At 31.9% G+C, this 15750-nt stretch overlaps 1 protein-coding gene across 1 annotated transcript in view; it reads left to right on the top strand.

Annotated features, from left to right (window-relative positions):
• LOC134687084 (uncharacterized) overlaps positions 1–15750 on the top strand; it is a 139224-nt gene that overhangs the window by 106529 nt on the left and 16945 nt on the right. Inside the window, exon 42 of the mRNA XM_063547062.1 lies at positions 15279–15407. Coding sequence (XP_063403132.1) covers positions 15279–15407 — 129 coding nt within the window. The remainder of the gene's footprint in view (positions 1–15278; positions 15408–15750) is intronic.

The following is a 15750-nucleotide window of genomic DNA, read 5'->3' as shown; positions in this document are numbered from 1 at the left end:
GATTAACAAAAATAAAATTTAGAGGAATAACACTTTTCCGATTCTTATCACACAACAAATGAAACTATATTTTTCGCCAATGCTAGTTATAACTATTTGTATTAGAACAAGGATTTTTATACTATGCAATTTATTGAAACAGTAACATTAATATGTTATTGTATTCGCACCCTTTCATTTAAGGTAATTAAATCCAAATAACTACATGAAATTAATTGTATATTTAATTTTATAAACTAAAAGAATTGTTTCGATATTTCTATAATCAATCATGAATTTATAATGCATACGAAACTTTAATGAATAATTATCGTTTGTCGTTTTTCAAAATAAATATTATATCCGATAAAAATGGGAAAATAAATCTTTTGGATAAAAGCTACCAATTTTTCTACGAGACAAAGTTTATCCTTATTGGAGTCACATTTGTAATATGGATTCATAAAGGACAAAACATATCCTCAGTAACGGAACAAAGCAAAAAAAAAACACCAGGGTAAACATAAAATCCGTCATTCTTTTAGAATAGTTCTCGACGGTTAACATATAATTATATAATGCAGCTACTCTATGGGATTGCGACGTCAAAGACGTTATATCTGCCACTGAACATTTACAAAATGATTTCTTTACACTGCCGAATAAATGGTTTGGAGGCAGACACGTCCAATAAAAGTAGATATATATGCAGCAGAGATTGCACTTTGATTCAAACTGATATACATATGTGCATTAGATATATATACATGTCCATCATATTTAATTTAGGTTATATATGATTGCGAAGGCGTGTTAAACACGACGTTCAGAGGGACGGCCGTTTTTTAGCAGCACTAGTTAGCATATTTCGTCTATTCCCGCTTCAAACTAATCCATCAAACACCAGAGATGACTAAAAGGTCTTTTAGCAATGCTTTTTTAGGTAGGTATTAAACTTCAATTTGATCATTAACTTCCGTATTTTTTTTCATTTTTTTTTCAGTATTACGAAAAATATGTTATAATCCCTGACCTTCCCAAAGCTTATATACTTCGTTCGATTGTATGAACTTTTTTTTTTAAACCGGTCTTTGTATGCCAAAAACAATTAAAAGATAGAAGCGATTCTTGTTTGAAGAAAAAAATGTTATTCTAAAAAAAGAACGTTTTCGCTGTTTACGTCGTCCTGATGCAAACGTCAAAGTTGAAATAAAAATGACACTCTGAGATTACCCTATAGATATTTCGCTAGCTGTGCTAAGGACTAAATTCATAAATCGTTTTTTAAAATTAAGAAAATCCAACAGGCAACCAAAGTACTTTAGTCTAACAAGGTTCGGTATTTATTTAAAAACATTCTCCATCCAACTTCAGAGTATGACGTAAATCGATTTGTTTACGACAGCTAAGCAACCAACAGACAAAATAAATCTTGCCTCCCCGATAAAGACTATATATTTAAAGACACGGAATAAACAATAAGGAAATAGTAGCATATTACATTGGTTACAAACACATTTATGCAAACATGAAGCAGCTATTTCTTGACCGAACTGATCAGTGGTAATACAAAACAGGGTTTAAAAAAATAATGAAGAAAAAGAAGCAGACATTTTAAATTTATAAAAAAGCAAATCAGAAATAGTGTTTAACTGAATTTGAAAGAAAAGAAATTAAAAAGTAATGTCTAATATGTAAATATTTATTTCAGAAAGCTAACAATAAAATGAAAGTAAAATATGTGAATCTTCAAAACATTGGACGGGGCCGTACCAGCCTCCTTTTTGAAATAAAAAAAAAAGTTGAAACAAAAGCTTGTCTTCATCTTTGTGCATTGTTTCACGGCGAATGTCTCAAAAGAAGCAAACTTACATTAGTCCAGTGTCGCCCCTGCATATTTTGCGTGATCTATGCATGTTTCGCATTCTTTTTAATTTTTAATTTTGATCGTCTTTTGTTGGTACTTTTATCTGTACCATATGACCCGGATTTGTCTTTTGTTCATTTATTGTCCTACTTTATGACTATAATCTAAGTGTTAATTGCCATTTGTAGCTTGGAAAGGAGAGGACATGCCATCACTCGTACAGAATTACCATACACACATTCTCCATTGACGATCTATAGAAACAACTTTATGACTTAACCTAACTATGCAGTAAGCTGTTTTCGCTTCTCTTTAAAATAAAAACCAAAACATGCTATTGGCAAAAATTTTGCCACCATTTGTGGCGCTAATTTATTCCTACTGTAATTTCAAATTTATCTCCAACAACTATAATGATAAGCGAAGGTGGGGACCAAACATTTGCCACCGAATTGTGTCACAATCCCCCCCCCCCCCCCCTTTCCAGCATTTATAGTCAACACAATCAGAGAGTTACCATCGTCGGACGGGGAATATGAAGGCTTCCAAAGATACAACAAGTGACATGTCTTACTCTTAACAAGTAGAAAACGGACTATCGACATCGACTGCTTGTTCGTGATATTTGAAACTGCATGCATATACGTATAGTATACGTTCATAATGAGTTCTTTCGTCTGACGAAAACTGAATTCCTGCATGGTTATTTCTAGCCATACGTTTATATTTATTTGGTAGGTGATTATTTAAAATCGTTATTCAAAAATCATGTTTGTGAGAGGTAGATTCATTTCAATACCGAAATGTCGTCTATATTTTAAGTTTCACAAGTGTACAACACAGAGAAGCTCTGAAAGTACATTATTCCCATTTTGTTTGGTTGTGAACCATCGATGTTTACAGCAATATCAAAGAATAAGATGATGATGTTAGAAAGAACTATGAGCGTCATGTGGCAAACATTACATGCATATCGGACCATGAGTTGTCAATCTGTATGAAAAGATTTCCAATACAACCATATTGTTGAGAAGAAATGTTTACATGCTATACTCTTGTACTAGTATTACAGGGTTCTTGTGTCGTTCACCTTAGACACACATCTTTTTAACGATGTTTAAAAAAAGACAGAATCAATGTAATGTCATATTTCCATATTTTTGAATATAACTATAAGTGGTTTTTTTATCTGGCAAGAATATCCCTATTTAGCCGACAAGCAGTTTATTCTTTTTTTTCTATTATTGAATACCAAGACAGAAAATAAATCCCGAAATTGGTTTGAAATTTTGATACTCAAAAACTTTCCAGCAAAATCTTCACTTCCCTTGGGGAATATTAGTGTACGTCCATTGGCATATATAATAAAATTAAAGGTACCAATTTTCTTGCATCAGATGCGCATTTCGACAATACATGTCTCTTTAGTGATGCTCGTGACCAAAATATTTGAAATCCAAAGCTTATATAAAAGATGAAGAGCTATAATCCAAAAGGTCCAAAAAGTATAGCCAAATTCGTGAAAGAAAGGAATCAGAGCTTTGCATGAGGGAGATACATTTCTTAATTTATAATAATTTGTAATATTTTGTAACAGCAAATTTTAATATCACAAAAATTCCGTATTTTCATGCCAGTATCGAAGTACTGGCTACTGGGCTTGTGATACCCTCGGGGACTAATAGTCCACCAGCAGAGGCATCGACCCAGTGGTAGTAATAAAATTAACGGTACCAATTTTCTTGCACCAGATGCGCATTTCGACAATACATTTCTCTTCAGTGATGCTCGTGACCAAAATATTTGAAATCCAAAGCCTATATAAAAGATGAAGAGCTATAATCCAAAAGGTCCAAAAAGTATAGCCAAATTCGTGAAAGGAATCAGAGCTTTGCATATAACATGCATGTCGGAACAGGAAATTTGGCAAAATGTACTTTAAGAAACACTGCTAAGGAGCCCTTAGTGCAATAAGGACTGATAACATGCCACTAAGGACTAGATGGGGTGCTGTTACATGTAATTTCTTTTCAAATTATGGTAGAAATTTATATTTAATGCATAAATTTCAAATTTTATAGAAAAATATTCATAAATAAACGAGATATTCAACATTATTTAGACACGTGCCTGGTTGTCTTTGATGTGCCGAAAATCAATGAACCGTTTGACACGTGTCAAATTACATAACTGAATACACGGGAAAATAGATATAAAGAAATTATAGATGAAAATATTTCTGTCTAATAGTTTATTACATTTTTGTTGAGCCTTCCGACTTTTGTTGCAATAGCTATCTACAAACCACAAAACATTACTCTGTGGGTTAAGTGTTTGAAACTTTAATTACTTTCTTAACTATCCTGGATTTCTAATAAACTAGGACAGAAGCTTGTTTATGATTAAGATAGCTTAAAAAAAATGTTTATCCGTATTTTTATTTATAACTGATTTTTTTCGTTTTCAAGTTCTGTAAGCTGATATACATGCACTCTGGTTAGAGTTTTAAAAAAAATCACATTTTCCAGTCGGGGCCTTTTAGTGATCGGTCGACTATATGGAAGGGGTTTTCTCGTTATTGAAGGCCGGATTGTTGCCTATAATTGCTTACATCCACTTCAGTTTAGGAGGTTGAGCGCACACACACATGCATGCTTATCACGTCATCTTCTTTCTGTGAAAATCCCAAGTCAGTGGCTTGTATTTCAGTGGTTGCCGTTGGTTCATGTCTGGCATATTATTTGATTTTGTTTTTGTAAATTGTTGTTTTTTCTAGATAATGCCGTTAGTTTTCGAATTTAATTGTTCAAAATTTGTTTATGTTGGGACCTTTTATATATATATAACCGATTATAAGGTATGGTCGCCTAATATAGCTTACATGTGTACATCCAATTAATTTGATGGATAGTTGTATAATTGCAAATCATGTCACATCATTATTGAAAATAAGCTTTGATAAGTTGGACAAGCGATTGTACAGGAAAGGCCCAAGTGATAGTACAGTAAACTCGTAAGCGATTGTACAGTCAATTAATTTATCCGATATGAAAAAAATATAATTTGTGAATCTCTACTGGTGCAATGGCTTTCAAACTTTCAGACAGGTAAGACCATTCATCAGAAATAGTACTTTTAAAATTTCTGGACTCAACGATGTGTATTTCAATGAATATTGACATTTTTATCGCTGTTGTGTGACAGTTCTGATCGATATATTAAAAGCTCCTCCATTCGACGAAAAACGTTTGTATGCATACGTCGTTTATTATTTGATTGGTTCATATATATATATATACATATAGAATGTTTTGAATGTCTAGAAGAAACGTTATATTGTATCATTTGATTCACTATTGGAAAACTCTCCATGTTGCAACTTGTTATATTTTCGAATGTCGAAAATGTAGAAACCGTACAGTTCCGTTCCCACACGATATAATAATGATGTAATCGGGTTTTGAAGATCACCACGAATGCCACATTTTCCCATCTTAATGTCTATCAATCTCTTATGAAAGTATGTACAAATGTAAACTCCTGTGTTGTTAAGAAGGACATAAAATAAAATTATTCTTTCATCCAGTTGAAAATAAACTACGGTAAATCATTAAGTTTATTCTGACTATCATAAACTTATCAATTAGTAACGATCAAATGACAATTGTTTATTGGATAAGGTTGACTGAACATTGATGTTTGGGAATTTGCAATAAGTTAAGCCTTCGGTCACATGGCCCGAGAACACAGTTATTTCGTAGTGCTTTTCTTTTAGACAATAAATTCAAATTAAAAAAATCGCACTTGCTCTTTCTCAAAAAGATTTTTACAGTGTAGTGTACTACCAGTGATACAAATAATATCAAAATTATAGAAACTTCTACCAGCTCTATAACTCAAAATATTGACAATTCTGTGTCAAGGGGGTGTAAAAGTCAGTTTGACAGCTTCGGACGTAATAAAATTTGACCTTTTAGAACTGGTCAATTCACTACTTAACATAAAGATTCAGCACTCAAATATTTTTGACATGTAATAACATCCCCCTACTTAACTTATTTCATGCATTAAATATAAGAAATAAATTGGGAAAGTGTATGAAGTAAAACATTCAAGTTATACACTGTTTACACTAGGGACTATGATATATATTGATTCCCAAATTTATATTTATGAGTTATATACTTATATCTTCTCATATCCATGTTTGTGGTCTAATAACATCGTTTTAATGTCCTTAGTGCAAAAACTTTGTTCTTAATGCCCCAATGATTTGTATAGTCCTTCAGTGCACTAAGAAGTCCTTTGTGGTATTTCTACACACCGTACAAAATTTGGCTGTGATCAAAATGTTAAAAAAAAATACCCATTTATTATAACAATTTTCAGATTAAATTATGCAAGGAAAAGTGTCTTTGTTTTCTGTCAAAATGATTTACCTTTTTTGACATAAAGTTGTCGATAAATAAATTGGATATGCATTTCAATAGCATATTATCAAATTGCTGAAAGATCACCTACATTTTCTTAACAGGGAATCCGTTAGTATTGAAACCCCCTGTCCTTTAGGGTGAATGGGGTATAGAAATATGGTCACTTGACCAGTCTTCTCCCGACCGGCAGTAAAACGCTTGCCGAAATGGGGCGTCCGTTTGGCTGTGCGGGATGTATCAAGTTCGCAGTCACGTCCGGTCAGAAGGGGGACGTGAAATCTGATGCCTCGTGTAAAGAGACTGCAACGCTCTTTACTCTTCGCACGTTAAGAATCCTTGCAACAACTCTTTTGAGGGGTCTGTAGGTGGCCTGTTGCAAGGCAAAATTTCTGTCCCTATACAAGGTATCCTCATTTTCCAGTGGCAGTCCAAAGGAGTAGGTCCGGTAAGACCTCTTTTTGTCCCCAAAATATAGCGGTTTTACAAATTTGTTAAAATGTAAACTTTTATTTAGTTATTGGATAGTAGAATGGTTCTGCTACATAAATATGGGCTGTTTTTGACAATACAATGCACATATATTGGGTACTAGCACCATGAAGTCGTGCTAAATTACTGAAATCTTCACAATTCCAGCATTTTAGTTAAATTTTAGACGGTTTCCGGGTGAAACGGAAGTGGCCGCATTCGTGTTCATCCAAAATATTGAAATGGAAGTTGTATTTGATGGAAATACATAACATATGTAAAGATTGAGGATGAACACGGATGCGGCCACTTTCGTTTTTGACAAAAACCATATGAAAAGTGACATTTTTTCGGATATTTGGTAGATTTGTCATATTTGAGCTTGAATCGGATCGTTTTTAATGACTTAATAAGTTAAAATCTTGCACATAAATTAATTGAATCATATGAAATAGACACTTAAGTATTTAAAAAGTGGTCAAAATCTTTCGTCAGATGAAACAGAAATTTGAGGCCAAAATCGGTCCTTACCGGACCTACTCCTTTCCCTGACCATCATCCCAGATGGCCTCTATCGTATCAACATACCTAGTGTATATATTGTGAACTTGTTCTCGTCCTAAATATGCATGACATATTTGCCACTGGACGTTAAGCAAGAAACAATCAATCAATTATTCAATCAATCCATGTCCTTAATAATTGAATTTGTCGTTCTGCATTATTTTGGCGTAAGAAAGTCGCACACATTCAGGCTAACGCATTTAAGGTGTATAGAATATAGATATATAGGAAGATGTGGTGTGAGTGCCAATGAGACAATTTTCCATCCAAATTACAATTAATGAAAGTAAACCATTGTAGGCTTATGTACAGCCTTCAACACGGAGCCTTGGCTCGCAACGAACAACAAACTATAAAGGGCCCCATAATTACTAGTAAGTGTAAAACCATTCAAACGAGAAAAACAACGGTTTAATAGTTTTGTATTTTATATAACTTTCCTGCCCTTACACCCATACTAATAAGCTGTGATTTCTGTGTGAATAATTTTTTTTAAAGTTTCAAATGAAGTGCATGGATGTAAGTAATGATAGGCATGCAACCGCAATGTCTTCAACAATGAGAAGAATACATAACGTATAATCGGCTTTAAATTGTCCCGCTTGATGATTATACGTTGTTGTTTCCTATAGAGAAATAAATTATCGATTTAAATTATTTTTTACATCATAAAAGGGTACAATATCATAAAATCAATTTTGTGAAAAGCCATGAAAATTTAGTGACCCCAATATACATTTGAAACCCTCTTAATCTTTCCTGTGTTTACGAGCACAAAATTCAAGGATCCCTAATTTTTTTAAATGTCTTTATGAAAGTTAGCACCGAGTGTTAGCTTTACACTAGTAAGTTTGTCTTAAAGATAATTGGCTTTGTGTTAAAACTGTCGTTCCGTTGCTGTCTTGCGGACGAATACCCGAAATCTCTGTGTCATCAGCAATCATACAGAAATGACTTTATATCGGGTTATTTAATACTCTGTTCTTTGCATAGAAATAATTCTTCGTTAATCTGAGCATTGAAAGTATACTTCATATCACAAGCTATACATATGGATACAAAAAAAAATCTAAGCGAAATTAATAAAACCGCAAAGCATGAATAAATGTGTTGTATTTAAGTAAATAACACTTGTTTTCGTTTGATTGTAAACATGTTGTAGCCCATCATGCATTGTTTCTTGTTTAGTGGATTGGTAAAAAAAGCGCCCCAAAAAAAGAGTTCAAAATAAATTACGGCACAATTTAATACATTATAACAAATGCTCGGACATACGTATGGTAATTCATGCATATCCTAAAAGGTCGTGTTCTCGATCTATTAAAACGGAAATGACACGGCCGGGTATTGTATAGGTTTGAGGGACTTTTAATGTCAAATTCATATCCCTGGGCAACGAAATTATCGATTTGTTAAAAAAACACCGTGTTTACGCTGGTGTCTTCCTCGAATGCCAACATTTTATATGTTACCTATTCCTTGAATGCCAACAAAAATATTTCTGTTTTTATAAGTATTTAACTTTAAAAAATAATTAATGAACTTGATGAAATTGTAACATTTTATCCCATTTTGATAAGAAAAGTAGCAAAATTTAAGGGTTAAATAATTATGAATATAAAGATAGAAAGAAAATGATTTTTGTTACTATTTATTAAAAAAAAAAAAAATTTGGGAATGAACAAGTTTTATTAACATAAGACATATATATATTAATATAACATTTATACTTAGTTAAATATAATTATTTCAAACTAAAAGAGGATATTAGAGATTTATTTTGTTCCATATTATTATAAATATTTATTTGTTAAGTATATATACATGATATACATGAATTATATGAATATTTTAATTAAACGATTAAACATAAAATAGGGTAACAAGAATTTAGTCTATAGCGGATTGATTTTTTAGTTGTTTGTGGCTTTGAACTAGCTGTCAGTAACTGCAAGTTTTCTCAGAGGATGTACTTTACAAGTGTTTTTTGTTTGTTTGGATATACAAGAACCTGACCACGTCTATTCTGTGTAGTATTTCTATTTATTTACATCTGATGAGTTAAACCGGTTTCATCTGATTTGTATAGTTAGTTCCACTATCTGGTATGGGCTTTGCTCATAGTTGAAGACTGTACGGTGGCCTATACTTGTGAATTTCTGTGTCATTTGGTCTCTTGTGGAAATTTGTCTCAATTCCAATCAAACTACATTACTTTGTTTTATAAGAACACCGATGATTTGCGAACACGATAAACCCCTTACCAGTATCATTTCATGAATCACTTGCAAAAAAGTGTGTAGTATTATTACCAAGAAAAATATCCTGAACAAACTGAACATAATACATCAATAGTATTCTAACACGTGATACAAAGTTTCAAGAAATTTAATCAAGTAATATGGTAGGATGTTACAGCACAAACAACTATAGAAATATTGAAAAAAAAACCTTCAAAGTCCAAAGAGGCTTCACATTTGTCTAAACCGGAATTTCTCACAATATGCACAAGTGATGCAACACTTTTCAAAGTTTCATTTTAAGAGAATCCATATTCGTTCAAGTAGTATCATCAGAAAAAAAATTCAACAACGTAACAAACATGAATTAGATTTTAACTATCTGTTTAATTATGCCTCGTTCACACGGACATTTAATTCGAATTAAAAAAGAAGAGTGTGTGTACGCGATTAGCGAATTCGATTCGCATTCCGAATTCGCATTCGATTCGATTTCAATTCGAATTAAATAAAATTGAGAATGGAAATAGGGAATGTGTCAAAGAGACAACAACCCGACCAAATAAAAAAACAACAGCAAAAGGTCACCAACAGGTCTTCAATGTAGCGAGAAATTCCCGCACCCGGAGGCGTCCTTCAGCTGGCTCCTAAACAAATATATACTAGTTCAGTGATAATGAACGCCATACTAATTTCCAAATTGTTCACAAGAAACTAAAATTAAAATAATACATGACTAAGAAAGGCCAGAGGCTCCTGACCTGGGACAGGCGCAAAAATGCGGCGGGGTTTTGTTTGTGAGATCTCAACCCTCCCCCTATACCTCTAAATGTCCATTTTTGATAAGCATGATCTCGTGTTGTGATAACTTTTTGCACCTATTCCTCGAAAGCCAACATTATTTATAGGTAAATTGTCGGTAGATCAAAGGATGTTGGCATTCAAGGAATAAACCTATACGCTGACTTATAAAAGTGTTTTAGTCTTTCATGCTGTCTAGTCTGAGCAATGTTTGTAGGACGTTATAAATAGAAAAGGAAAACCGTCAAAACATTATGTGAACGTAAAATACATGGACTTTGCATACGTGTCTCAAACGATTTAGAAAATCTAGAATATGTGTGAATAATGAATATTTATATTATTTAGACTTTAGTATTGTTGTTTTTTTAATATTGTATCTACAAGTTCATGACGATTTAGAGCTTGGCATTTCGTGTAGACACATGTTTCTTGTTGAAGACTAAACATGCGGTCTTGACATTACCTGTAATGTTTTGTCGTTTGGTTGCCGTAATATATTTATCGGTGTGAGCTGTACCACATACTTATATATGAACTTTATTAATTTCGATCTAAAAAAAAGTTCATAGAAATAGATATTTTAAAAAGTCTTAATAAATTCCAATGATCACAAATCTAATCTAAATCCAATTTTTTCGTGATTCTAACATACGTTGTTCCTTTTTTTTTGGTTTAATTTTGTAGTAATATACTAGTCAGTCAGATTCGGATTCCGGGTGACATTGCGTACGCTTTGTCCTTTGATTTGAAAATACATAATTTTAGCATTATTATTTTTTTTTATCGTTGCTACGCTCGATGATTTTGCTTTCGCTGTATCAAAGATAGTGAATTAGTCAAAATGTCCGTACAATGTATAGTAATAATTCTGTTCATGACTTGTTTATTTTTCAATATAAGCGTTGGCTATTTTTATCTGACAATTTCAAATTTGTCTAGAAAGTTCGCTGTAGTGTTCCATAAATGTCTTAGGGCTTAGTGCACCAAAGCGGCCTGGGTGGGTTTTAGACGTACCGGCAAGTCCCTTGCCCACAATAGCACAACCGTTTTTTTTATGATCATTTTTTTTTAAATTGCTGGGACTATCAAACTAATAGCATAATAGAACCCGTTAAATCTGGGGTGGTGTTCTCGAAGCTATCTTAGGGTTAGGACGTGTCCTTAGTCTATCTTATGACAAGTCTTTGTCCTAAGTCGTGTTCTCGAAGCTCTCTTAATTTATGATATATCTCATTTTTCGTCCTAACTTTAGGACACCCAACAAGGTGTCTTAAGAGCATCCTATCTTCATCCTAGTGTAATAAAGTTTTGATTTCGCTTTTTGTTCATTATTTTACGTGAAAATTAACATGAAATGAAACGCACCATCGGTTATTAACTCGTATATAAAGAAAAGGTGAATGATTTTAAACTTTGAACTTCGTGTTTCACGATACGATTATACTAAAAATTTAATTCTCTTTTCAAAACAAATTGTTTTCCAGTTTAAATAACAATCTTTTTTTTATATAATTACATTGGTAATTATGCAATTTATTCTGTACATGTTATTATAAAATTCGTAAATAATTGTATTCAATATTTTCGTCATTTAAAAATGTTTTATCAACAAATATCTGTATTTCGATTTAGGATATGTTTAGGACGTCCTAACATAAGATTCGTCTGAGATAGCTTCGAGACACAACTTAAGAGTGTCCAAAGTTGATCTTAAGTCCGTCCTACAATTGGTCTTATCTATGACTTAGGACGAATATTAGGAGACTTTCGAGAACACCACCCCAGAGCTCTACCGTTAAATAGTAATTATTATTAATGTTATTATTTCATTTTTTACGCTGTCTTAATTTGTAAATAATTATTAAGTATAATATGTATAGTATAGCGTCGTGTAAGTCATTTTTGGGCTAGACATTGTTTGCTTTATAGTGTATTGAATAATTTTTATTGCAATCAATTTATAATTCATTACAAGGAAAACTAAACTAAGTGGACCGTATGTCATCGCATACAAGACAGCTGATTGGATAAATATGATAGGCTGTTACGCCTACATTGATACTGATGTCCAATCGAATACCAGCAGACACCTGTCAGTAAAAACAAATTTCAAGCGTTGATAAATTAGAGATTATTTGTGTATTCGATATTTGAAAAATAAGTTAAACTATTCGTTTAATCTTTTTTAGGTGAATTTCAAAAACTGTTTTTTTCACTTTCTTATAGGAAGGTATTTAAATATGAGCGTACCACATGTAACGGAATTTTACAAGCATTTTATATAGCGAATTGTGTTTTCCGGAACGTACTATTTTCAATATTTCACAGACCTCTGAAAAAATTAGATCATACAGGTTTCATCTACCATGTGCAAAAAAAGCACTTTCAAATTTTATTGGTAAATTGTAAAAGATTAAGAATATTTTTGTATATGTACTAAATAATCTGAAATAAAACAAAACATATTTCTCTCGGCCTGAATTCAATCGTAATCTGAAATAAAACAAAACATATTTCTCTTGGCCTGAATTCAGTCGTAAGCAAATTTTCATACTTTTTTTTTTTTTTTTATCTATTTGCAAATGACAAAGAATTCTCCTTAAACTGTGATTCATTTATATTTAATATTACTTCCATGATTAAACCGACAGACTAACTTTAAAGGACAAAATACAAGCGTGTACTACCAGCCAAGGAAATGAGTTTAATTAAAGTAACTAATCTAAGTGGTCATCGATGTGTAATATTTGACACTGGGCATAATTTGTGGACCAATGCAATAAAAATAATGTATACTATCAATCAAAATTAAATACTTTTGAATGTAACAATATGCTACAAGTTCATTTGATTCACTGAATTTTTATATTTTTTTTTATCCAAATGAAAATGTAATAAACTGCTCCCGTTTGATATAAATAAGAAGATGTGGTATGTGTGCCAATGAAACAACTCTCCGTCAAGTCACATGGTATAATTTAATTAGAGGTCAAAAGTACGGCCTCAACACGGAGCTTTGGTCCTCTTTGAACAGCAAGCTATAACGGTCCCTAAAATGACAATACAATTAAGATGGAAAACAAAAGTATAATCTATAAGTACGGTCATTTCGCTACTTTATTTCGTCAATTCCGAATTGCAAGTAAGCGTCTCACTGTTTATCAAAATGAGTAGTAACACTTGTGCCTAAAAAAATCTGATTCGAAACTGAAATATAAACCATTAGATTTTATCAATCGTGTTTTAACTAACGTTGTTTGATATTTTTTCTATGATATGATTAACTCCTGTATTTATTTCGTGCTAAAAATATAACGATAAAAAAGATCAATGGAGTTATCTACATCGGTCTTTATATGTATATAATGGTCAATATAAACTGTCAATTAAATTTTTAAAATATACTTATATTGTTGTTGAATTTATTTAAAAAATAAAATGATGTTTTTTTTGTAAATGTAATAATTCAACCCGGTTTAACCTTTTAAATTTTATATAAAAAATAAAACATGGAACTTCATTCATCATACGTCCATTACGTTCACGAATGGGTAACTGATATTAGAGTATAAGGCAGCATATCATTCGTTAATAAACTTCAGAAAAAAAAACCCGCAATTTGTAATCTGTGGTTTGAATTTTCGTCAGATGTGCCACTGACATAATGGCTGTATTATGGGTGAAATATTTGCCACTAGACGTTTAGTAAAACCCATTCAAATCCAAATCAAACCGCTCTATTTGATGCAAAAGAAACGTGACAGGCAGTGCTATCGAGGTATATGATCAGATTTTTTTCAGTCATCAGTGCACATGACAAATAAGTGATGCACGAAAAAAAGGAGATGTAAGATATACGCCAATGAGACAGCAACCGAACTACGGAAATAACCAATAGCCATCTAAAGGGAGACGTGTCGACTTCAACAAAAGACAAATATTCCAACATTATGTCTTATAAGTGCTATCAATTATTTATTTCGGACAGAACTCGGACATCGTAGAGTCTATACATTTGTAAAATATTGGACTTTCATGTTACGTATCGCATTGAAACATGAACGCGGACCTCGATGAGAACAATTAATGGATTGAAAGTTTGCAAGTTTACTATTTTATTTTCAACAGATTCTCATTTCTTAAACCGTGCATCAATATTTTAATGTTTTTATTTAAATTTCTTAAATGTCACATCTATTATTGTTCATTCATTTGTTAACAATTGTGAAGCATGCGACTTTACTTAGACTGAATTCGATAAAATTTGATGAAAAAAAAACGATAAATAAATAAATTTTGTCTTGCTTGAGTGATTTACCTGTACAAAGCTCGGGTCTCAACGATGTTTAAAACGAATTGATGCTTGTTTGAAATAGTTTAACGGGGGCGTGGCCTAATAGTTTGACGTACATTACCAGTAACTTGATTTCAATTGATTCACCGCAAAGAAATCTATTTGACTGGCTTAAAAATAAATTGAAATGAATTGAAATGAATTAAAAATATTTTTTAATTTTTGTCAATCTTTATCAAATAACAATTAATCTCATTTAAATAGCGTTAACACGTTTTTGTCCGTTCAAGCTAAATTAGGGTTACTAGTGAGTTTAAGGCCGTAAAATAATTGCTCACATCAACTTTGGAAAACAGTTGTCTAAATGGCAATTCTTCCAAATCAATATCTTTATTTTTATATAAGATTTCTCATGTTGTATGTATGATTTATTGAGTGTTAACAAACTTGTGCAATCTTTAAAATGTTTTAATATCTTGAATTCTATTGTAAAAACTAATTAAAATAATTAAAACCTAAAGGAACATCAACTAACTAAAGCATGTTACTTGGATGGAGAGTTGTCTCATTGGCACTCACACCACATCTTCCTATATCTGTGTAAATGATTTGTTTTCTTTTTCTTACAGTTGGAAGATACAGAGAACCTTGTTCGACAGCAGTAAACAGTTGTTACTCTCCCTTTATTTGTGCTTCTAGTTTATGTGGATGTGAAACAAATCATTACTTCAATACAGATGATAATACTTGTAACCCATGTAGGTGTTTATTTAATTTATGTTTACCTAACAGATTTTAGATAGACAAACATTTTCATAATACCAAAATGTAATTATTGGTCAAATTCTCAACTTTCTTCTGAATTATGCTAATTATATCACTAATAAATATTTTGATAAATTATTCGTGTTAGTTAATTCAAGATTGTGTGGTGTTAGTCATATGTCATAGTTAAATAATTTAGATAACACACATTTGATATTTCTGTTGTGTTGAAGTTGATTTTTTTTGTATACATCTCGTTTACTCATTTTGTATAAAAGATATGAAGAATTATCAACTTGCAACAATCAAAATTGTTTAGTATAAAGGACTGCAATT

The sequence above is a fragment of the Mytilus trossulus genome, chromosome 10, assembly GCF_036588685.1.
Source record: "Mytilus trossulus isolate FHL-02 chromosome 10, PNRI_Mtr1.1.1.hap1, whole genome shotgun sequence".
NCBI lineage: Eukaryota > Metazoa > Mollusca > Bivalvia > Mytilida > Mytilidae > Mytilus > Mytilus trossulus.
This window is presented reverse-complemented; position numbering and strand designations above follow the sequence as displayed.